We start from the raw sequence: 24,584 nt of genomic DNA on the forward strand, positions 1-24,584 counted from the left end.
GAAAACCGGTACACATTTGTTACCGCGGTGAAACAAGGCACCGAACTCGATGTTGCTCCGGAATCCAATTCACTGTTGTTACACCTTAATGATGACTTTAGAGTCTGACCACTAGGTGGCGCCACTTATTCAAATGTACTGCTCGGTAGAACGTCTAACGATTGTCTCTTTCTCGCACGGAGACCTCGTATATTTATGAAGTGCTCGGTTAGATTTTTTTTTTCGTTTTGGACCGATGAACTTATATTGCAACTCCCCGAAGGTTCCATAGAGAACGAGTATCGGTGATACCTCGCCGCTCGGTTAGCAATCCCACCTGCTCTGTAAGGTAAGCTAACGCTTTTGTAACCGTGACCTTTGTAAGTGTTTCAGCGAAAACGGCTTGTTGTGTTTCTTTACAACATACTTTTCATTTACTTGTTTTTATGTTCACACACACCAAAAAACTCATTTCAGGTTTAAGTGTATGACTCCACACCAACGAAAAAAAGAGTTGGTCCTCACCTTATGATGGTTTAAGATTACATTTTACGATTCGCGTCATTCTTAGAATATTGGAGGAAAAACCGTCCTACTTTCCTTTGTATTCTACAGTGGCCTTGCTGTGGTTTACCGAGCTGCTCCTGTTTTCTATTGGAAGTAGCGTGGAGAGTAATGTTGGTGTCAGTGGGAGGTGCATGAAAGAACGAAGGGCCGCTGTCGTTTCACAACTTTATTCCAAGATGAACTGAACACCGTGTAGTTACATCACAGTTAGGTCCATGCAATTCTTCAATGCACACCAGGTGAGACTTATTTCATTGTTTTTGGCTTTTGATTATACAACATCATACTGGGTTCATCATAATCATACATCTGACATCAGGGCGGTACAAAAATAATTCCTCTAAGAACACGAGTGTGGACAGCAAAAGCAAGGTACAGGGAAGGGAAGAATCACTACACTGGAGATGAGTCTGTGCAGCAGGAGCGGGGCGGGGGAAAATGTCTCTTCACTCCGGGGGTCTCACTTGGCCTGCTGGAACCGCAGGTCATAGGACACCATGTGGAAGTTGTCCCAACCAAAGAGCTTCTTCTGAGAAGGACTGTAGTCCACCATGCTGTTGTAGCGGTACTTGTTTCTAAAGGGGATGGAGACGGCCTTCCCCTGGCTGCTGGCCGTGTCGTACACGTAGTTGATCGTAGTGTTGGGAGCAGTGTAGCTGGCCACCACGTACATCCTGCCGCAGATGATGAAGGTGTTGGCCACCGAGTTCTTCCTGATGTTGGTCTCCCAGCTCCTCTTCACTTCCAGGCTGTGAGGGTCCAGCTGGGAGATGACAATGGCGCCTTTAGCCTTGCTGGTGGAGTAGACGGCCCACAGCCCCTGCTCATCCACAGCCAGGTCAATGTCGGTGTAACCCCCCCAGGAGTAGGGGAACTGCCCATGGAACCCCGCGTGGGGGAGGTCACGTCGGGCTGCAACACTCTCCGAGGCCAAGTCGTAGCGGATGAGAGTGCGACTGCGCCTCCTCTGGTAGTAGAGGGACCCTCTGTAGAGGGTGGCCCCAGTGCTCTCCACTGGCTCCGGCAGCAGAAGAACCTGACACATTGAGGATTAGAACCTTCATTAACCAGGAGCAGCAGCTTCATGCAAATGTAGAGTGATCCTGAGATATACAATTTTTTTTACCGATTTTTAACCGACCGAAAAGTTGTAGAGTGTCTGACACAGAAAAACAGTTGTCGCAAGCAGAGGTGGGCAGCTGATATCAATAAAAACCTGCTCTAAACATATGAATGTTATCATTAGGTGATGACAAAATACATGTTTACATTTTTATTTTTACAGGGAATTGAATGTAGAATAATCAATAGCAAATTTTAAAATATTTTTGGTGTGATGATGCACCAAGTGTGGGAGAGATGCGTAAATCAAGAAAATACATGTCTCTTCTCTGGGAATGAAACCAAATTATTATTATTATTGTACGACATCAAAGACTACTTCCTTTTTGACCCTGTATAGTTCCACAGTACCCAGTGACTGGCAGCTAGTCACCCGGGGCTCTGGGCAACTGGGCAACATTTTATTGTTGTTTATTTCTTCAACTATCAATTCTTTTTTTGTGTCTGGAGTGCAGCACAGCCTGTAAAGCAACTTACACTTCATCACATCCTGGTTAAGGAGCACTGGAACTATTGACCCATTGGCCACAGACATGAAATGGTTCCATGGCAAAAAGAGTTTATCCAACTCGTACCATGGAATCTGTATTAGTGAATGCTATTTACCACAACAGTATAGTCTTGTCGATAAAGCGTAAGTCCTGAGATGTTTGAAGGCATTTCACCTTGGAAGGGAATCCCTTGGAAAGCTGCTCCATGTCTTCATATCCAAACATCTGCCTGACGTCTGAGCCCACTGTGTCGATGCGCCAAACCATGTTTGGTCCATACGGGGAAACAGCCTCGGGGTCCTGCATCCAGACGCCGTACTTCCCGGCGATGTTGTCAGCCTTCCTGTGAGTCACCGGCTCTGACACTGACGCCACAACTCCACAACCTGCGAGATGAAACATGCGACTTTGGTTATTCGGTCATGCTGGTGTTAGAATGACCACTTTGGATCAGCCACACTTTATAGTATGGTTGGGGGCATTAAAATCTGCCTCACACAAAAAGAAAGGTGAAGATAACTGCAACTCAACAACAATCTCCAAGAGTGCGATTAAGTCATCTGCTTTGGTCCCCAGCATGTCAGGAGCAGTACCTGCCGTGGTTCAGTTGCTGCTGTGTGACAGTGCAGCATTGCGACCTGAGGTCTCCTCAGGTCATTTATCATCCTGCTGGAAGACGCTGCCTGACATCTCTGTTAGGTTTCTGTGAGTCAACAGAACTGGGCCTGGAAAAGTGATAAGGGAGGATGTATATATTTACCCCTCCCCAAAATACTCTCCTGATCCAGGAGGCAGATGGGACCCGGCCAAATGACTGTGTGGCTTCCTGAGTGGAGCTCACATGACTTCACCTGTCAAGCGCACGTGGGAGTTTTTATGGTCCATAAAGATCCAGTGACCAGTACATGGACCAAAGTGAAGGCACACAACACACCCTGGTACCATCCCGTCACCTGGAGTCTGTCCCAGGCAGCCGGGGTGGAGGGGGGCTGCGGCAGTATTAATAGCAGTGTTTTCTTTGAGGACGGTGCGGTCGGTGTCATATTTGGCAGGTCAGACATGGAAGAGCGTAGGCGATTGTGAGCTGCCCAGAAACGCTTTGATCATTTTCGGTGGATGTTAGAGTGTGTGTGGGATTCTCTGTGTGAGAGTTGTCTGCATGCTGCAAATCACACATGCTACACAAAATTTTTAAAATGCTCCTCTAGAATTAGTCTAAATAGATAATTCCCTGGTTATCAGTGTCACTAGTCATTTGTAGTCATTTTATCTGGACATTTCAAGTGATCATGCTGCATGAACAGTTATATGAGCAGTATAGTTTCATTTATTTGTGCTTTTCACATCTAATTATTTTCATCATATAATCTAATTTTTTGCCATTTTTTTGTTGTGTATAGTTGTGTATTTTAGAGACTATGAAATGCTGCACGTTTATGTTGTTTTTTTTTCATTTCTTTGTTTATGTTTTGCATCGTGAAAGTTTTGTTAATATCTGAATGTCTTGATTTAGTTCCATGCCTTTTTGAGAATGCATGTTTATAAACCACTTAAAAGTACAAACCCTATCAAAACACTGTTATTGTTCCAAGTGTGACACGTTCTTTATAGTTGACCTGAGCATCTTGAAGTTTTTGTTTTATACTTAGCTTTAGGGATGACAATTTGATTCCAGCGAAATGTTGCTTACAGTGAGAGCTTGAAAATGACCCAAGGAAATATTTCCTTGCTGAACCTTGCCAGCATTGCAAGAGGGCTATTTTTTTTTTTTTGTTGCATTTTTTCATGCGAGCAGCTGCCATTCATAAGTAGCATTATTCTCTCAAGTGTCATTATCAGTAGCTTAATATGCAAGAGGCATATATAGAATCAATAAACACTTGTCTATAGACATCAGTCGCTGAAAAGTGAGGCTTGTTGTTCATAGAGGAAGTGGCATTTGTCGGTGAGGTGAAATAAAAGTGTGCAAAATGTTTGTTGGATGTTGAAGTCAAGTTACTGCCAGGTAATGAAAGTGAAACAGCCCGAGAAACAAGTGAGACTTTTATTGTTTGCTACTCTTTAGGGTGAATTATTAAACCTGTGTTGTCATCAGAGCGGTCTGGCGCAGGAACCTCCGTCACTCCAGCCTTCAGCTCCTGGAAGCCTGGAGATCCAATCCACGCAGAGTCAGCTGGGAGGAAGATCGATGAGAAATGTATTGGAATCAATCTGGTCAGACTGCTGCAGAAGATTTGACCTCACCTCTCAAACTGCTGCTGTCTCCCTGTCGGTTGGGCCGAGTCATGAGGTGGGACATGGGATTGGAGCCTAAACACATGGACAAAAAGGTTTTATGACCAGCACTTTGGACGTCGGACAGTTTGTTTTGTGCACCCAGTCGTGGCAATGCCACTAGTGACAGCAGGGAATGTGGCAGCAGGAAACAAACACCCCTGAACGGATTCCCAGCTGTTCTGGAGTCAGACAGTCGCTGGTTCGTCCGGACGTAACACAGTCAAAACTGTCCCCCCCTGAGCTGTGCAAGTGGCTCTTCAAACCCTGAAGACCTGCACTGTCAGTACTAGTCTCATCCTGTTATTGGATGAAATATGATCAGACGTCTAGTTGTTAAAGGTTTGGTTTCTCATGCTCATTGCCAGACGGGGTAGTGAAGCTTGCCATCCTCTTCTTAGTTCAGGAGTTGGGGGACGACCTGGACTAGTTTAGAGCCATCGATCAACCTCTGCTTTTGAACAGTGAGGGGAAACTGCAGTACCCTTATCTAGAGTGGGCCACTCGATCTGAAGATCTGGGCATCAACATAGTGAAGTGCAGCGATGCAGAGAATCACAAACACAAGCTACACACAGTTACACACAACCACTGTTTGATTTCAAGGTAGAAATGATAAGAAGTGTACTTCGCTCTTTTTCTTCTCCATTTGTGTGAAATGTAAGAAGAAATTTCAACTCAATTGTGTGTAATAATGACGCAATGCTATAGAAATGGTCGTATCGATGTCATACAATGTGTCATGTAAGGCAGTGAGGGCCGCGAGACGCTCAGTTTTAATACATTCGCCACGTATGGCGGCAGTCGTGTGTCACTGAATTGACTTGACAGCTGCAAATCTGTGGTAGTTAACAACTATGGAGAAGTTCTTTTCAAGACCTTCTTCATGGTAAAAACTGTTCATGAAAGCACTGCTGAAGCAGTTTTGAAAATTTATTGGAACATTTTATGGCGATACTTTCATTTACACTTTACTTATATCTTCTTTGGAGTTTAAAGACAATTTGTAAAATAATAGTTTATGATATTTATAAAATCAGGAGTCATGAATCAGTTCTATTGAATGGGCCCCGGTGCCATTTGTTCTGGGGAAGTTGGGTCCCAAGATCAAAAAGGTTAGGAAACCCTAGTGTTAGGTCATCATACTGGGTGTTGGAGAAGACTGAAATGATTCACTATAAATTCATAAGCACATGCGTGTGGATGCTCATGTTGGTTTACAGCAGAGATATATATATTTTTTAATCACAGATATATGGAATTAGGACTTGACTTCTGTTTCAAAAGGAAGAACTGGGAGAACTTGGAAGGTTAAATTGGGGTTAATGGTTCAGAGTAAAAGGTTCCCGCTGGACAGAGCCATTCATCATCATCAGCTCATGCAAACATCCTTCTAGTCCTGCAGTCTGTTCTCCAGTGTGGACGCCATGTGTCTCACCACCCTGTCTTTTTGTTGAGACTCTATTCTGATAAACTCCAACAATTCAAATTTATTGAAGTATTTATTGAACAATTCAAACTAGATCATTGAGCAATAGGCGTATGCTGACATTGATTCAGTGGTCCCCAGAGTGGAGATTCTTTTTGGACCAAATAGGTCCTGAGTGCTTGTGTTCATACAAGTTTATGTGCCGAGTCTTCCATCTTGTCATAATGCAGGCCTGGGCAAATTAAATGCATATAAAATGAAATATTTCAATAGGTTTCATGGCATATTTACACTTCTTATCCTTACTTACATTTCATCTTTTTAGGTTCATTTTGTATATATATTTTGGCTATTTTCCCATCGTGTTTTGTAGTCATCGCTGTCTTTCTTTTGATGATGGCCCCTCACAACTGTAACAGTTTCTAATGTGGCCCTTTGGGAAATTTAATTGCCCACCTCTGTCACAACGGTTTGTCCCAAGTCGTGCTTTCATGTGTCCTTGTTTATGGATGGCTCTCTAGCTCTGTCTGCCTCTGCTCAGCCTTAATCCTCTTCAAAAGAGCATATCTGCTTTTAGCGCGTGGCTCCACAGGTTTTCTGTTTCTGTCTATCTATTTTAAAAGTTATTGAATAACAATTTACCGGATGTCTTTAGAGAGGGTGTCATTTGATGTCAAATGCACGTGCCAAAGTTCCTCCTTGTGAATATTAAACTCAGTTTATGATCTCTTTCACGTCTGCTCCCCCGAATCCAGAGGGGGCCTCAGTGTATTTCTGTCTACAGGTGCCAACAAGAAGAGCTCAGCAGGAGGAAGTCCTCATACGTTTTCCTACCACTGAGGGGGTACGGATGTGCAGCGGATGGGGACTTTGCATCTGAAGGATTTACTACTGTTGATTTTTGCACACTTAAGACGGAGAGCTGAAGCCAGAAAAGGGGGTCAACAGATTGGGTCAATAGAAGTGAGCGGAAGCTCATCAAGTGAATGTTTGGCCCCTGCAAACACACAGGATACCAGAGCTTAACCTTGCCGATAACTCCTCAGCCTGTTGGCGCCTTCCCACACCTGCATATAAAGTGCTGAGGGCCCTTCTTGGACCTCTTCACACGGACCGCCTCAGAGCCAACAGGGTTTCTGTCTGAGGATTCATCACAATTCTTGTGATAAGACCAAGGCATGGAACCTCCACTCTCAAAGGGCAACTCGTATTTCATGCCCCCTCCTCTTCCGTCCCTCCGTCAACCTGCCCCATGCAAGAGCTGAGGGAAACACCGGTCATAAAGGCAGCAAGTGGGACTCATAAATACCCTCTATGGCCTGCCACCGTCATGAGCACTGGCTTTAGGTGGGCAGCAGAAACCTGAGAACCTCCAGCAATAAGTCAAGCAAAACAAAACTGCCAACACACATGCAGGATGTAGTGCACACGTTATTTACAGCTTGTGGATCAGTGGATCTGGTCCACAAAGTCCACATGACCTCAGAAAGAATTGTTATGGAAAAGCACATAATAATAAGAAGAAGAAGGAGAAGGAGAAAAAGAAGAAGAAGAAAACAATAATAATAATAAACTTTTTAGGAATCCAAATGTTCATTATCATTTCTTGCTTGAAGCAACATTGTTCTGCGACTCCCTTTATTGAATGAGTGCTACGAGAATTCATGTTCAAGACCTTATGAAATCGCGTTGTCATTCGGCATGACTTCTTGGTATGATTATTAATGATGCATATTTTCATGTGCATATTGATTTTTGCAGTAGTAATCCCCAATAATAGTCCACTAAAGTATTTTCTTTCAATATGCACCTCTATGCATCATCTTTAGGGACTGGACATGTCCTACCTCCAGGCTGTCTCATCCGTCCAGCGTCCTGCTGGGGATTGCTTGGGGGCTGTGGGGGACAGGGTCTACTGCGCAGTCTCTCGGTCTCTCTCTTCATCTCCTCCATCCTCTGCTGCAGACCCTCCAGCTCCCTCTCCAGCCGACCCTTCTGCCCCTGAAGCTGGTTCCTCTCAGCAACGGCTCGGTTCAGTGCCTCCTGAAGCTCTCTATGAGCTTTCCCTCCATCATTCTCTCCACCGGTGATGCGGGACACCAGCACCTCTAGAATGCTGAGTCTTGCCTTCAGGGAGTCCATCTCTGCACCTCCAGCCTGAGGGCAGCTGGACTCTGCTGGGCTCGGAACGGAGAAGGTGTAAGTGCATCGGCCACTTCGGTCATTGCTCCTCCACAGGGATGCTCGGTCCTGAGCGTGAGCTGGCAGCAGGAGCCCACACAAACTCAGCGGAAGGAGAAGGAGGAACATGCTGGAGACAGTCTTCTCTCTAAACTAAAAACAGAAGCTTTGACATTCAACAAAAAATACAAAATCTGCCCTCCTTTGGTTCGCGGTGATGTGTCTGCTGAGCTGTCAGGGATGAGTATCCGGTGGACAGGTCTGTTGCACTGGGCTCTCCCCAAAACTCTCTTAGATATTTATACAGCATGACGGGAGGAGTGGGAGATGAGAGTTGAGGGGGTGTATGGGCGAGGGAGCGTGCGAGACATGAGGGAGGTGGGATCAACAGCAAGCAGGGAAGGAATGCTTCTGCCGCCGGAGCTTTGTTCGGCAGAGACTCCTTTTTTTTCCCAGATGCACTTCATAATAATATAATAATTCCAGGAGGAGATTGAACAGCAATTTGAAAACAAAAAATAGTTGTGGTCTTATCTGGTATGAACCTATCTATATCTATGAACTGTTTTTCAATCGACAGCTAATAATTACAATAACAAGATCTATGCTCTTTTCTCGCCATACGTTGCAGATTTTGCCGCGTGTTTGGATGAAGATGTGGACAGCACATAAGCTTAAGAAGGGGGGGAGAAGGCAGGACCTGGCTGGATACAATTACCTCCTGAGGTGCCGGTGTCCACTTTCAAAACTGGTGGGGGGCTAGAATGTGACGCAAGCGGCCGACAAGGGCCTTCGTAACCAGAGGTTGAGGTTACAAGCCAAGCTACTGGTGTAAAACATAAATCAGAATAATAATGACTCATGAGTCGCCCACACAGAGGCATCAGACCCTGGAATGGCTCGGGAACGTCCTCATTGCTCAGGTCACAGAACGGGTTTCAGCCATACGTGACCCTTATTGCATTCTTTGGACCCTCTCAGACAACAATTACGCTCTGAGATGCATCTGTGGAAAGTGAGTTACAGATTGTCTGTCCTCACATTTCAAAGGTTTTATGTTTTGTTGATGCACTTTTAACAGATGTGGAAAATTGTTCATGCTGTTGAGCTCTCCAGAAAAAATGGATTCCACAGGCTTTTAAAGACAGGCTAAACATGTTCACGGTTCAAATCTCCGTCCGCTTGTTTTGATGGAATCATATTGACCAGTATGATGAGAACCAGCACTAGTAGTATTTGACCATTACTGTTCACTTTGTCCATGAAAAGTTGTGATTTTTCACTACATTTTGTTGAATACGATTGAATATGCATCTGTTTGTGACCCCCCTCCACAACAACTCACCCTCAAACAGCCTTTGATGCTAACATTTTCAAACACTAACTTCAGTGATTTGTCCTTCAAAAACAAAAACAACTTTCAGTCAAAACGTCAAATGACGCATATGGTTGCATTGCACATACTTGGAAGTAGTACAAAAACACATTCATTTGCAAAGAATGTGTGTTTCTTCTTCCAGAGTGAAAACATACATGACTGTACACTTCACCTACTGGGATCCACCAATGCTCTGTTGCGCTGGGTCTCACTACTGTCACCAGGTTCTGGGATTTCTACTGGTCGATCATCCATCTAGCTAGCTCCTCTAAATACTTGTCTCAAGCAAGGCTTGGGTGACCTGAGACATGAGACATGCAAGAATGAAAAATAGTAGCTGAATATCAGGAATCTGTAAAAAAAAAAAAAGCCAGGGAAGACACACACGTCACACAAGAGTCAATATGTGATGGACTTCAGTTTTCATAATCTGTTCTTGTTTTCTTTTAAAATATGATAAACAAAACATTAAAAGTGACACAAGGTGATTGTTACCATATTGGAGAACAAAGGTGTACAATTTCACCAACTGCACTTTTTTTTCTTCTCTTTAATTCAAATGTCATGCAAAGTCATTGTCATCAAAGGCTTGTGGAGGTTTGTCTTGGATCCGGTCGGAGCTGAGCCAAGGATCGGGGCTCTCACTCCTGTTATCCAGTCTATAGACGGGTTCAATGTCTGCTCAGTTTTGGAAAGTTTTGAAAGCAAAAACTGCTGCAATTGAAGATGTTACTCGGTGCTGCCCTCTGCCACCAGTGGTGATCCTCATGTTTTTCTGATTGAATATGAAAGCAGAGTGGAGAGGGAGGAGCTTGTCTTCAGTTTTTGTGACCTCTCAATGTCATCGCCGCTTTAGACACATGCTGTGGTCCAACTTAAACCTCGTGAGGCCGCTATCAGTATAGCACCAGTATAAAGATACTGGTGAAGAAACAGCCCAACCGGGACACCGTTGACCTACCAGGGGCCAAGTTCCTCTTCCTGGTGTCGGGACAGCATGTCAAACTGGGAGGAAGGCCCGGGTCACACCCAAGACAAGCTTCTGATCAGATCAACTTGTAGGAGCACTTCAGTATTCCAGAGGTGTTTTGCTTGAAGGTCAAAGAAACTGATGGGTGGACAGACAAGATTTCTGTCTGAGCCGAGTGGATTTATTGAATTGAAAACTCAGCTGTGAAGCCGAAGCTGCTCTTCATCCTTCTGTTGTCCTCACTTCACACCTAAAGGCCTCATGTGATCCAGAGCTCTTCTGAGCAAGAACAACAGGCTGAAATCTGAGACTGACGTTCAGGCAGGTGTGCAGCCATTCACTAGTCAGTGTGGGTCTCTCATGTCTCTCACTGCAAGTCCAGACTCCATGAGTCTTTGCTGACCGCCCACCTGACTCCAATCCTTTGCTTAAGGTCAAATGTCAAAGGTCGCAGAAGGATATTGAGCTGTGAGGCGCTGGAGAGCACAAATCCTTGAAAACTCTAATCTAAACTTGGCTCCGGGTGCAGCACTTTTCAGACCTGCAGGAGCTGACGTCGATGATCCAGGCTGATGAAATGGATCACGCACCAATCGGTCCATCCAGCAGGAATGAAGGTGGACGGACATGAAAGACCGGCCCGTCTGAGAGCCTTTAAAAGACAGCTGTGAGTAAAACCACAGACGGAGAAGCGAGAGTGGACCTCCAGGGAAGGAAACTTGGAGGGGAAGTTGAGGTATTAGATTTCCATCAATGTCATACTGCTATTTTAAAAGTGGAGAAGGACTTTTGCAGGTTTGTTTTCATCAGTCCCACACCCTTTTGCTCTCACACCACAGTGAGACTGTTCCAGTCTTCTGTCTCCTCAATTTGAGCTCTGCTATGCCTGGAATCTAAACCCATCCTGCACGAGAGGGTTACGGACCTTCAAAACATCCGGTGACAAACGGTCCTGCGACTGAAGCTTTTTTTTGTTTTTTTATTAAGTATTATTATAATTTACGTTTATTATTTAGTACTTTTTATAGCAAACATCCTTCTTATTAATACTAACTTTTTTTTAGTATTTAAAAATGCATTCATGAATAAATTATATTGATGGAATCAATACTTAAAATGAATTTGCAGGTGTAATCCCTAATCTTTCTTGCAAGACTTTAATTCAGAATCAAACATTTATTTATTTCCTATAATTCACTCAAAAATATTATGGTCACATTTTTTATTTGCTAATTTTATTTTATTTTTTATTTAATTTTGTTTTTGTCAATTAATTCAGATGGAACGTTTTTTTCAACGACATGGTATTTCCCACTGAGCCACAGATGGCGTGCTAGTTCCACATGCAGGCGCCTCGATAACAGCCAACTATAGCCATTTTACTTTTAACTAACCAAAGAAACATTCAACAAATTTCGTTTTTCAACTTATGTCTGTCATGATTTCGTTTTACTAAACATACTTTTCTCAAAAAAAAATCAAGAAACACAGTGATGGACTAACAAAAGGCGCGGGGTGTGGCCCCCTCTCCTCCAACGTAGCCAGAATGGATGAGCCCCAACACAAACGTCTGTGCGCAGTGCACAGTTTGCCTTCACTAATGAAAAGGGACTCTAATATTGCTATTGTATATTCATTTTACCTGCTTATGGGGTGACAGTTCAGTTTGTTGGACTCCTGACTGTGACTCTTAAAGCATGAAGTGCTTTTAAAACGTGGTCATGAAAACATTGATATATGTGCAGGATATTGTTACCACATCTACTTCCTGCCGTGTGTGAAATGTTCAGAATTTCCAGAGTATTGTAAACAAAGTTGTTTTCGTTTCGTCTTTTCGTTTGTCTCCTTGTTCAAGTGGCAGTTGGCTCAAACCCCTCCCTCACACTAAGAAGCCCAGTTATGAGCATTAATGCCCCAGTTTTTTTTTTACATTCAATTGACCCACCTACCCTTAACTTCCTGGAATTCTCGAGAGTCATAACAGTCTGACTTCAGAGCTCAAATTGAGGCTTCAGCTTGTTATGTCCATTTAAATGGAGTCTCGCCTCACTGCCATAAATCTGTCGAACTAGAGACCCCTGTCGGCCATTTCTATCCCGCCTCTGCCAGTGTGTCGTGGCCTCCACGCCGCTCTGGCCCGGAGCATCTGGCGAGAACTGAAGTCTGTCAGGACAATAACACTTCACTGAGAGCGGGCTCCTCAGCTTTAGTGCCATCATGGGATTTCTCTCTGCCACCAGAGCCATAAAAGTGCTGGTAATGAGAGAAGATGAAAGAAATTGACGGGCTCCTTTTGGAACCATGTCACTCCAAACTAGTCAAAGTGGCATATATTTCCTTCTTCTTTTCCCAGTCCAATGTATTTCCATCCACCCAGCCAGAGACCGGCACAAACCAGACCAGAGCCCTTTAATATCACTTTAATTTCAGAGCAAAAAAACTATTTCACAGTCTTCCGAGTTACTGCTTCAATATTTTACATCATTACAGGGTCAATATATACAGCTGAAATAAATAAAATTACAAAATAACAGACAACAGCTTCACTTTTCTTGTCTTAAAGTCAAATGTAAACGTTACATTGAGTTGGCTGGAACAAAATTTGAACACTTCTACTCTACTAAAAAGATCCATCGGCAGATTGAGGGACAGTTTAAAGACTCAAGCAGTAAAGTAAGACAGAGAAGAGGTGAGACGTTTGAGGGCAGCTGGAGATTAGACATTCATTAGGCGATACATTTCTTCTGTACGATAGACAAGCTACCAACAAACAAGACTTTGACGGCGATAAAAATGTGCAGTCCCTTTTGCTGTCCACGTACTGTACGAGGAAAGGTCGACACTCCTGACTCACAGCTTGACTTGACGCTCCCCCAAAAAGGTGCTCCTTGTCACCCGGAGCGAGATTGTTTCAACAGAGGAGTCTGTAAGGGATTTAAAGTGGGCTGTATGAAGGTAAAGCTTGAAATGACATGCAGATCCATGAAAGCAAATTTGGTGCTCTGACCTTGTGAAACAAGACCTATATCCAGTTTAATACTGCTACATGGCTGTGTATGTGTGTGTGGACCGTTGCTGCATTTCAGTGACACTAACGCTGCATTGAAGACAATGAAGAACCCGATTATCCAAAGCATTCATGTACACTTGCAGTAGCTGTAAAGAACGCAACACAGTGAACAGAGTCCAGAGCTAAAAAGTGCAGCAATGTAGCTCAAAATGAAACATGAATAAATAGATGCTAAGAGATTGAGCTTGATACGCGAATGAGAACAGAATGATGCATGTTTTCTCAGGGTCGAGATCAAAACTCCAGTGGAGATGTCCCCGTGACATGGAGACACATTGATGTCATGAAGCAGCACTTTTTTCAAGTTTTACAATTTAGATGTCTCGATGTTACGACCCATTCTCAAAGCCATCAGGAAACACCTAAATGGTGCTCTCGTGTTGGTACCCTGGACAGCAGGAGCGCAGGGGTGAACTCTCCCCTCAGACATTAGCGATACCTCAAAATCACTGGAACTGAAAGAGAAGCCAGATGAGGGAAAAGTGAAGGGATTTGATGAGATCAAGCTGTTGGGACGAGGCTGGCCAGAAACTTACTGATAATAATGAGCAGGAGAGCGACGACGACCAAGGCAATAATCATCTTCATCTGTGGACGGATCGATGCGCATAAACAAATGAGAAACCTGAGCAGCCCTCACAGCCACAACACACAAGTGATTAATGGTCAAATGTAACCAAATAACAGATTTGTATGGGGAGATGACTTTGTATGTTTGGATGAGAATCTAAGAAAGAGAGAGGAAGTTTTGCAGTCTAGTGAATCATTGGTTGCACAGCACTGGAATGACACACAGACAGATTGCAGCAACAATAAAACAGATTTTTAAAACAATACATTTATAACATTTGACTCACTCGAGACTGAAGAACAAAGGAAGCAATACAAATTAAGATAAAGATGACAAGGAAAATGTATGCCTTACACTTACATATTGAATTCTTTTATTGGCACTCTCTTTAAATATGTATAGTCAAAGGGCCTCAACCACCACATCACGTATGGTGTATGAGTATCTTTAAGATCACTCATGGGTCAGATCAACTCTTAAGTTCTTCCAATGTAAATGATCATTTTAACAATGAAGGTATTTTATATGTATGTTTAGTTGTATAATTTTGAAGCAAAAACAGGAATTTAAGAATGAAAGAATGAACCACACAAGATCCGTTTTGTTTCTATGTTTCAACCATTCCATCTTTGTAATATAGGGGAAGTTACAACTCTCGAAGTAGAAAAGTTGACCTAAAAAATAATCTTGCGTGTTTCATTCTTTTGTTTTCATGTTCTCATTTCCAAAACAGAAAAACATGTCTTTAAATTTTTCGTTTTAACCGTTTAGGTTGGTATTTTGAAGGGGAAAAAAATTATTAGTTATACTTTTGTTTTGAAACAAAAATAAATAAATGTGCCTCTAGCTCCGAGAAGATGGGCTAAACCTTCTGTGAACCCACTTTGAGAATTAGTAGGAGAGAATGAATGAATGAATGAATATGAATTGGCTCAATATAGTGATATAATTTTGAAGTCATTTAAAAGCCATTCTGTTTTCAGTTGTGCATGAATCGATTTAGATGGTATAAGAGTTCATTCCTCCAGAAGCAAGTTTAAGAACAAACAAACGTGAAGCGTCCTCACCTTCATGTCCCTCCACCACATCCTCCTGTGCAGCTGCTTGGCTCGGCTGCTGAAGGCCGACGCATTGTCAGATAGGCTCTCTGGAACACAGCACAGCAAAACATTACATAACGGAACAAAGCGATGATGAGAGGTGTTTTGTTCGTGACTCAGACAAGTGGCGTGTCTCAGACTCCTACTTCAGTGCCGTTTTATTCATCATATCACTATGATGTTACAGAGCAAGTCAAAAAACGCATCGTCTACCAGGACCCACAGTGCTGCCGTCGCCTGGATACTGGCATTAACTACACGCGTGTGAACAGTTACGGCTCTCGAGCGTTCGACTTCTCCTCCACATGCCTGTTAACAATCTGTCGCCACTACAAAGGAGGACTTTCAGAGGCTGCTGAGAAGATGCTTGTTAATGGTCAGGAATTTAAACGCAGGTAACTGCCACATCGGCTCGAACAACAAATGTCCCGTAACGGCTCCGATAATAAAAGCGAAGTGTGCAGAGGAGCAGTGCACTTATCTGACCACAAGTGGCATCAACTACTGGCATGCCAACACGTGAATGTTCTCCACATGTGCCCATGTCAGCCGGTGGTCGCCACAGACAGAAGCAGTTACGCAACATCTGTGTTGAAGTTAGGATGAGAAGATTTCAACTCTCCATCAACCGTGAGGAGCGGAGGGGAAAAACAAGCGTTTTGTTGTTGTGCGACTGTGTAAATCAAATCATGGAGATCAAACAACAACAAAGACCGCTGCAACTGCACATACTTCATCGAAGAATTACACAACAAAAGTTAGCAGAGGATAGAAAACGTTATCAGGATCAATCATTCTGCAAATATTTATTGTTTTGTCAAACACAGAGGCAAATGATGCTAAACATAGCCGTGCCTGCAGATGCACGACGATGGGAACATTTCAAGGTGCACACCATCTGTGCACGTGAGCAGCAGAGCCTCGTTCAGAATGGAGAGGGCTTTAGGGATTTTAAAGAAGGTAAAGGTTGCACTGCTGGGTGTCTCTCACCTGACTTGTCCTGCAGGTCTTCCAGACGCTCTCCCCTCTCTATCACCTTGGAGATGTTCTCCTGCATCACATCAATAACCTCGTCCACTTGCGACTGCACCCTGGAACAAATCATAAATCATCAGGATGAAAGGATTCAAAGGGTTTATTGTCATATGCACAGTAAAGAACAGAAAACAATGTAACAATTCATGAGAATTGCCCAAAAATAAGAAAGAATCAAAGAATGAATGCAGATATCATACTACTGCGGTGGCCTCTGTAGCGTTTCTGTATATAAGCTGAGATAAGAAATGTCAGACAGAAACGCAAAACTCTGCGTCACCAACCTGCATGTACTGTATGTAGGCTTGGACGAAGCTCCTTTAAACATCGTAATATGTGTTCCTTAGGAGCGTCCAAGTAGAAGAAACCAGCCAGTGTGAATCTGGTCCACACCATCCAAAACCAGTCTGCTGCTGCATACTGATTTACTACTTCCTTGAATGAAAAGGACAAGCTCCAGGACTGTTCCCATTTCCAAGTCAGATAGTGGGGCAATCCTCACCCAGTAGACAATCCAAGATGGCTTGCCCGATGTTGAATCAATGAAATATGCCACAGGTTTAGTAGTTGCAAACGGAGCGTGCATTTCTCCACAAGTTGCTCCTATCTGAACCAGCCACACACAGGAATATATTCTGTGAACTCTTATTGTCCAACTACAGGTTGAGTCAGAGCCACGGTCAACATCAGGACCACTATCAGACAGACGACTCAGTGCCTCTGAGCTTCAATATTAATCACCAAGTGCCAATCACCTTTCATGGTCACGTTGGCTAAAATGGGACATGAGAAGGGCACACAGCAACATGTCACTTGTTTCACCTCGGAAGCTAACATTGGCAAACACTAAAAGCAAGAATGTGGTGTGAACAACCAACTTGTGGTTTCTGACTTCCAGAGTCAATAAACATCTTTGCTTCAGTCTGGCCCTTAATGTGGAAAGAGTGCAGAAGGGATCGGCTGTCCGGGAAAAGTTACACAATAAGTTGCACAATCTGTTAAAAAAACGTCAGCTTCAAGTAAACAGGGCTTGCATAACACCAACATTTCAATGAATTTGCAGCCGAATGGCACCTGGATACTGAACTTTTGTAGGGAATGTGTTTTTATGACTTACTGCTTGAGCTTGTCACTCTGGGGTCCAAACCTGGGTCCTGTCGGCCCTCTCCTGTAAATCAGCGTTCGGATGTCAAGACGTGACACTTGAATCTTTCGCTCAACACACATTGTGGATATGGATTGAAGCACACAAAACGTACAGGAAGAAGTCTTCTTCCTCATCTGAGTCCTCCTCCAGAAGGTTCCTCTGTGAAAGACAAAAAGGTGAAAGGTTACAGCTTCCGGCAGGTTGATTCAAAACTAAACGTGGGTGGCCATCAACACAGCTTTCAGAATTTAAGGTCAGTGAATGTTACATATCATCATTCCCACTCTTACCACTGGAAAGATTGCATCCAAGCTGAAAAAGGACTGATGTAAAATCAGAGCGGTCCGTCTGGATCACTGCTGGCAATAACAGCTGAGACACAGAAGACAGGGGCTTATATTTCTCTGCTAAAATGAGGAAACGGATGGTTTCTGACTGGACAGCAGGAGGTAGAACAATGTGCTGCTGGAGAGGAAACCCGTTCAACTGATCCAAAACAAGTCAGTGAAGCAGTGGTGGGCCTTCAAGGCCTCCTCTGTTGGTCTATCATAACCAGAAATCCTAATTATGATTAAGGTTCCCAAGAAATATATACAAGTATTTTTCCATATTACCCTAGTTCCCAGACTGTCTGACTGCTACTTTTTTCTCGCTCTCTGAAGCCAGAGTCTTAGACATCTGTTTTGTTTGCAGATCAGATCAATGAAATCACAGGCATTTATTGGTATTACAGTGCTCATCGCGCTGTTTTCACCCATGTGTTTCCCTGGCATCTATTGCCAGACTGCTCCGCAGCAGGGGCAGGATGGATGAGACTGGCAGTCCAAGAGACATACAACAATGCCGCCATCCTGTTGGAGTCTTTCTGATATTAAACTCCAGTTTTACAACTGAGCTTGCTCATTCTTTGTATAATTATTCAAACCTTTTGGATAGACAGTTTTATTTTTAAGTTTGCTTATTTGTTGATTTTTAAATGCACCTGAAAACGAGGTGATGCAATGCCCAGTAGTGCGTAAGTGGAAACTATTTCTCCAGCTGTGGTGACGATATTATGAGAGGTATTTTTTTATGTCGGACTAAGAGGGACATCACTGAAGGTCTATGAGTGAAAAGCACAGCTCATATATACACAGGCAAAAACTGCTGCCAGTGAAGTGACATTCTGGTCTAGCGATCGAAAAGGTACGAAAGACAAGAGGCAGTCTGCTGTCACTTGGTAACCATAGTGCGAAACTGTCTGTAGTAGAGCAGCATAGGAACACACTCAAGTCTGACAAAAGAAGCCTCGAAGAATTGTCCAATTTACACCCATTTATCCCACACAGTGAAAACTGCCATGAGTGTCGACTTGGCTCCATGGAACTGTGTCTGCACTGGCGTCATTCTCTCAACATCCTCTAAACTGCTTCCCTTTAGGGAAGATGGCTAGCTCACATGCTGACTAGACAATTGAGCAGAGTTGCTTGAAATGCAAAGAAGTGTCACAGATCAAGGTGTAAGTACAAAACACTAGAGCCGATTAGCTCTAAGAGCAGCCACAACAGGATGTAGCCTGTTTTATTTTGTTCCACTCTCTTAAACAGAAACGGTACAGAGCCAACTTGGCCTGTAAATATTCCTATCAACATCATCTTCTCAGCGCCTGAAAGGAGCTGTTTGCTATTATCTGCAGGTCATGAGGTGGAGTACACTGGCGTACAAGATGGAGAACGGCTTGTTTAAATCAGGTCTCCCTGTAGCCTCACTTTGATCCCTGATCAAGAGAAAAACAAATCGGAATGTGATGTGGTGAAAAGGAGGTGTAGATATCACATAATCATTGTCTAATGAAGACCAGATATTTGCCTGATGCCTTGAGCATCCTTTATATCCCTTCACTACCCATCAACTAGTTTTTTTAAACAACTGTTGTGCCTCCCAGCAGAAATCTCGGACAATGATAAACATGTGTTTTTGTCCAAATTCTGGATTAACAACAGGGTTTGTTTAAAATGACCCCACAGCATCCTCAGTACCAAGTTATTTGGATGGAAATCATCCGTGTTCTGGCAGGCCCAAGTGTAGTAATGCGGCTCATTTGTGAAACAACTTGGATGTAAAGCACACTGCACTATTTTTTTTGCTTGGAAACACATCCCTGAAGTCTAGTGCATCCAGAATACTAAGACTAGCACAGAGTAACTATTTCTTCTACATGATAGAATGGGAAGAATAAGTACTTCCTTTGCTGCACAAGACAATAATATAGTACTTTATTTAGATTTATTTTCTATGTTCAGGGAAACAAAAGGAAGACCATATTCCAAAATAATCCTACGCTTAAATTTTCGAGGTCCAGAAATGTCATCTTTTGTTTGTGAATCTGAATATGAACTCTAGTTGCTAGTGCAGACTGCATAGCTTAAAACTCACCCTTTCACTCCGGATCGATCCTGTCACTTCGTCATCGTTGAGGTGTCGTTTAAACTTGGGAGGCATGTTGTCTTCAGGCTGCTCCTCCTGTTCTGGCTCCCTCTATGAGACGGAGTGAAAATAACATGAGTGAGAGTCAGACTTTTTCTGACAATCTAACATTTCACTTCAGTAGCAGCATCAAGTAAGAGCTTTACATAAGTAGGCACAAATTTGTCAGCTTCAATTCTTATTAAGCTAGAATTATCAAGAGGAAATAAAATTAAAAGTTAAAATACAAGCATTAATAACCAAAACACGAACCTTATCTCCTCTCAAGAAAACAGCTTCTATATTACATGGATTTTTGGCTAAACAGATCCAAGAACTACAACAAACTTAAAACCACTGGTGGACTTTTGACTCAGTCATCGCACTGGAGATGACTGGAGACAATCCAACAGGATTTCTCAGACTCAAGCCATCCTGCCCGATTCACAAACACCTTCACAAGTGTACAGCATACACTCCATATATACCATTGAATCCAGTTCACTCCGACACTGCAGTGGGGTCAGCGTCCTGCTCTGGCAAGGCGAATGCAGAAAGGCCTTTCAGTGGCCAGGAGAGGAGAGAAACTTCCCAGAGAGAGAAGAAGCACAGGGCAGGATGAGAAGTATTGAGAGCATGGAGACACAGGAAAGAAATAGAAGTCAAAGACGACACTTTCCCAGGGAGCGCTATATCAATGTAAAATCAAAATGCCTTTTACCATCCCTGTTTATTTATTTGATCCAAAATAAAATGTAAGATTATACTTTAACTAAACCCTCACAATGCTGTATTAGAGATCAAGGTTTAACAGAAAATTGTGATCAGACATTTCAACAGCTTTTCTTAAAGTTAGATCAAGTGGCATCCTTTTCCCTGACCACTTGAACTCTCCATGTCAACAACACTATGACGTCCATAGAATCATAGGACTGCTCCATAGACTAGTCCCACATGCCTGGGAAGATCACTGGTCACTCAGCATTCAGATGCAAAGCTCTGTAGTTCACCCAATCAATCCATCAATCTATCAATCAATCATTCAACACTCTCATACTTCCTCCCCCATCAGCTGCACCTAAAACTCCTGCCAGATCAAGAAGGAAAAGACAGAATCACTGGCGAGGCCAAACACAATGTCTGATTTACTATTCACGTATTTCATCGTATTTAAGAAGATGCTAAGAAATAAATGTATCCTTAGAAAAGTCAGTGAAGTACAACGATGTACAAGTACCAACGAAATGGCTGTAGGCTGATGTATTCACGTACAACTATCGTCCGTGCTAAACACAGCCACCACAGACGCTAAACAACAACAGTGACAGTTGTGAGGACTACACACCCGTAAGCACCGGATAAGCGCTATGATAAAACAGGAACGACCAACTGTTCACTCATAACTAACGTTGCATGTAACACGACCGTCCAAATAAAACTGATGGACAAAATCGCTGTCAAGCCAGCAAGCTCTTTAAAGGCCCCGTGTTCATTGACACACATGACCGGTCTATTTCTGAATAAAGCTAAAGATGCTAACAAGGCTAAGCTACCTGCTGCTTACCACACGACCTGGTTCCTGATGCCGGCGAGCTTCAACACACAGACACACGCCTTTGCTATTCAAGGGTGGAGGTCGCTGTAGCTGGTTACAGTAGATGTTCCTTTCACTTCATCTTAAAGCCCGTCCAGACTGCGAGAGCAGAAAACCATCCTGGATGTGTCAGCTTCTCTCCTCCGTCTTGCTCAGCTGACCGGAAGTGAGTAGCAACAGCTGGAAGAAGAAAAATGATGCAGATGTTTCTCCTTTTCGTATTCGCATTCGCTTCATATAAAATCTCATGTATATTTCCTTACACCTATACATTGTCAAATTTGCTCCAAAGTAATCGCAACAATTTTATATTTTTTAAAATCTACCTCCAAATCTCAGTTATTATCTCAACAATTGCAATTTTTCTTGGTACTTTTGTTCCCATTTATATATAGACACTGGATTGCTGTGTAGTAAAATGTTTTTTGATCAAGGCAAATGTACGTACAAGAGTTCGACACAATATGAATGAGAACAATCTGAATTCAGCACGTTTGCATCATGTAATAGCATCAATCAAAATGTCTGTTTATGAAACGATCATATTAAATGCGCTCGTGATTTTGTTTGTGCTGTTACGTTTGTAGAGTGTTGGACTGGCGCCTGTTGGTGGCAGTAGCGCGCACTAGTGGTGGCTGACGTGCAAGCGATAATTAGAAGAAGAAAGTCGGCGCAATTTCGGTAAGTTTGTTTTTGCTGAGTGATAAAGAAGTCCTTGTTATGTCATTGTGCGTTGCTCCAGGCGACTCATTCCATAAAGGGGAGTCCAACATGCAGAGCTGTGGGTCGGTCCGTCCTCTGTTTGGCGGAGCCATGTCTGCGCTCATCCCTCATGGTGCCAAAGACGTCAGCGAGCTGAGAGAAATCCCCGACAACCAGGAGGTGTTCGCCCATGCGGGCACAGACCAGAGCCTGATCGTGGAGCTGGTAGAGTACCAGGCCCAGGTGGCCGACCAGGATGCTGCTAGCTACCACTTTCTGGACATCGCAGGGAGCAACAAAGCGTCTGAACCCGGCTCCTCTAGCATCACCAGCGTTGTCAGCTTGTCCCGGCAAGACGTGTCTCTTACGCAGTGCAGCTCTGCCTGGATGCTCTCCGGGGCTCAGTGTGTGTCTAAGTTCAATGAAGAGGCAAAGAACTCGGTGACCATTCACCTGGGTTTGTTCAGGCTGCCACAGTTTTCCACAGATGTCCTGGTCACTTTCAATGACCCACAGACTATAAGTTCTGAGAGCAGCAGCGCTCCAGCAGCTGGAAAACATGAAGAAGCCTGGACTGTGATGGACTTCCAGGACCTACTGAAATCCATTACTCTGCATGACACAGGATTGTTTGGCTAGAAGCTGCTCACTGATATTATGTGAATCTGAATGTCAGTGAGTAGCGTCTGATATTGGTGTCCAAATTGGGTGTGTCCTGACACCCGCATCAAGATAAACATGATGTTTGCTTCAGTTATCACACAAATGTGTGTTTATAAGCAATGAGGACTCATTCACATTCAAATGTTAATCATAAGATTGGAATGAACAGATAAATAATTGCTCAGGAAATAATGGTTGTTGATGTAATTATTTGAAATTAACTCCCAAATAGGCCTTTTAAAGTATATTAGTTTGCTGAAAAGAGGACGATATAGTTTTTATTTTCCATCCTACTCCTTGAAAATACAAAGATTGAAATGTTTCTGATGAACCATGCCCTGCTAAACATGTAATAATGATCATAATGTAATATCATATGTATTTAATATTTGTTGACTATTTTTGTCGGTGTGGTTCCTCATTCACTTGGGTCAAAGTAATTCAGTGAATTAAATAGAAAAACTAGATTAAATGGGGAAATGGGGAGTTTTGTCCTCTTCATGATAAACCTACGAGACTTGGACACTGTTCTTCTTTATAGTAGTTATTTCTGTATTTTTCATACTACATATTTGTAGGCTTCCAGTGCAACATTTTTGACAATTATTATTTATGGTGGTGTTTTAGGATTTATTCTGGTCCCATCAGGTCAAATATCTAAGTGTTTGTGCTTTTACCGCCAATGTAATTGTTTGAAATGTGGCATTGACTCATGGAGTCATCAGTGCAGCTGCGTGCTCGCAGCAGGAATATGAATCAGCTGGTCTCTTCATTCTGCCGTTTGCTGCTGGACTTAATAAGGAATAATTTGTTGACCAGAGCCTTAAAACCCCAGAGTTAAGGGTGTATTTGGTGAATTGCTTCACTTCTGAATGGATTTACGATCATCATAGCTGCTTCAAACTTCTAAATGGCCTAATGGATTTAGAAACGCAGAGTCAGCATGCAATATAAGACATTTTTCATATGCTACAACTGTTATTCAAGGAAAAACAGCCCAAATTGGGCCCACTGAAACAGATTTTAAGGGTCTTAAGTCGAGCTCAGAGTTAAGCCGGGCTTGTCACACCATAGGAATTTGAGCAAGCCTTGCATAACAAACAGTTGAAGGTCCCGACTTCTCGCCACATCACAAGCTCCTGGTCCTGCGGTGCAGCTATGGAAGATTAAGGTCTCATAAAGTCGAGCTTCCTTTCCCATCTGCGGGCACATTCTTTCATTAATGACAACACCATTGGGCCAACAACAACATATCAGACTACACTAGATAAACATTCTGCTGTTGTGCATGACACGATTCAGCACAGGTGAGGGTCTGATGACAGACTTCAGCCAGCCGCTTAATTACAGGGCCTAAAAAGTTTGTTTACAAGAACAGAACAAGAAAGCCATTTGCCCTTTCTAAAGTTACCTGAGTTTTGCTTTGTTTTTTTCCCATTCGATGAGAACTATAAGTGGTGTGCTGTTGTCTACACCACAGATCTCAAACTGATCCACAAAGGGGCTGCAGTGGGTGCAGGTCTTTGCTCCAAAGAAGTTTAACCATTTAGGTGCAAATAAACTGCACCAGACTCATAACCAGCTGTTTACAGTCTTCAGACACCTGTTTAATGAAAAGGTGACTGGTTGAATAAAGACCTGCACCCACTGCAGCCCTTTGGGTGCCGGTTTGAGACCCCTGGTCTACATGGCAAATACAGCTTGCATCATTATTCTGCGTGGATTAAATAAAGAACTGAGTATTTTCAGAGTTTTTTTTCTTGAAGGAACTGATATGCTTACTCTTTTGTTTGACTTTCTACATTGGATTTGCATCACGACTTAATTTCTGCCATAACCACTGCACGGACATGATAATCAGAGTGT

General features: G+C 43.1%; 3 protein-coding genes across 6 annotated transcripts; 1 reads left to right on the plus strand and 2 right to left on the minus strand.

Annotated features, from left to right (window-relative positions):
• Nucleotides 1-703: 703 nt before the first annotated feature.
• Nucleotides 704-8,328, minus strand: myoc (myocilin). The gene is made up of 5 exons (XM_053865389.1): nt 7,710-8,328; nt 4,404-4,469; nt 4,240-4,332; nt 2,334-2,545; nt 704-1,582 (listed from the first exon to the last, which is right to left on the minus strand). The coding sequence occupies exons 1-5, from the start codon at nt 8,170-8,172 to the stop codon at nt 1,007-1,009; spliced, it is 1,410 nt and encodes a 469-aa protein (XP_053721364.1). The 5' UTR covers nt 8,173-8,328; the 3' UTR covers nt 704-1,006.
• Nucleotides 8,329-12,801: 4,473 nt separating this feature from the next.
• Nucleotides 12,802-21,506, minus strand: vamp4 (vesicle-associated membrane protein 4). 4 transcript variants are annotated; one of them, XM_053854450.1, is made up of 9 exons: nt 21,324-21,506; nt 20,248-20,346; nt 19,730-19,831; nt 17,427-17,473; nt 17,285-17,335; nt 16,123-16,223; nt 15,100-15,179; nt 13,998-14,049; nt 12,802-13,916 (listed from the first exon to the last, which is right to left on the minus strand). In XM_053854450.1, the coding sequence occupies exons 2-9, from the start codon at nt 20,248-20,250 to the stop codon at nt 13,891-13,893; spliced, it is 462 nt and encodes a 153-aa protein (XP_053710425.1). In that variant the 5' UTR covers nt 20,251-20,346; nt 21,324-21,506; the 3' UTR covers nt 12,802-13,890. The 4 variants fall into 4 exon arrangements, with proteins under 4 accessions (XP_053710425.1, XP_053710426.1, XP_053710427.1 ...); XM_053854451.1 differs by having other exon boundaries at nt 21,313-21,506; XM_053854452.1 differs by lacking the exon at nt 20,248-20,346.
• Nucleotides 21,507-21,998: 492 nt separating this feature from the next.
• Nucleotides 21,999-24,194, plus strand: rangrf (RAN guanine nucleotide release factor). Its single transcript, XM_053845648.1, has 2 exons — nt 21,999-22,034; nt 22,096-24,194. Exon 2 carries the CDS (start codon nt 22,125-22,127, stop codon nt 22,692-22,694), a length of 570 nt encoding a protein of 189 aa, XP_053701623.1. The 5' UTR covers nt 21,999-22,034; nt 22,096-22,124; the 3' UTR covers nt 22,695-24,194.
• The last annotated feature ends 390 nt before the right edge of the window (nt 24,195-24,584 follow it).

Source organism: Synchiropus splendidus, chromosome 1 (assembly GCF_027744825.2).
Source record: "Synchiropus splendidus isolate RoL2022-P1 chromosome 1, RoL_Sspl_1.0, whole genome shotgun sequence".
Taxonomy (NCBI): Eukaryota; Metazoa; Chordata; class Actinopteri; order Syngnathiformes; family Callionymidae; genus Synchiropus; species Synchiropus splendidus.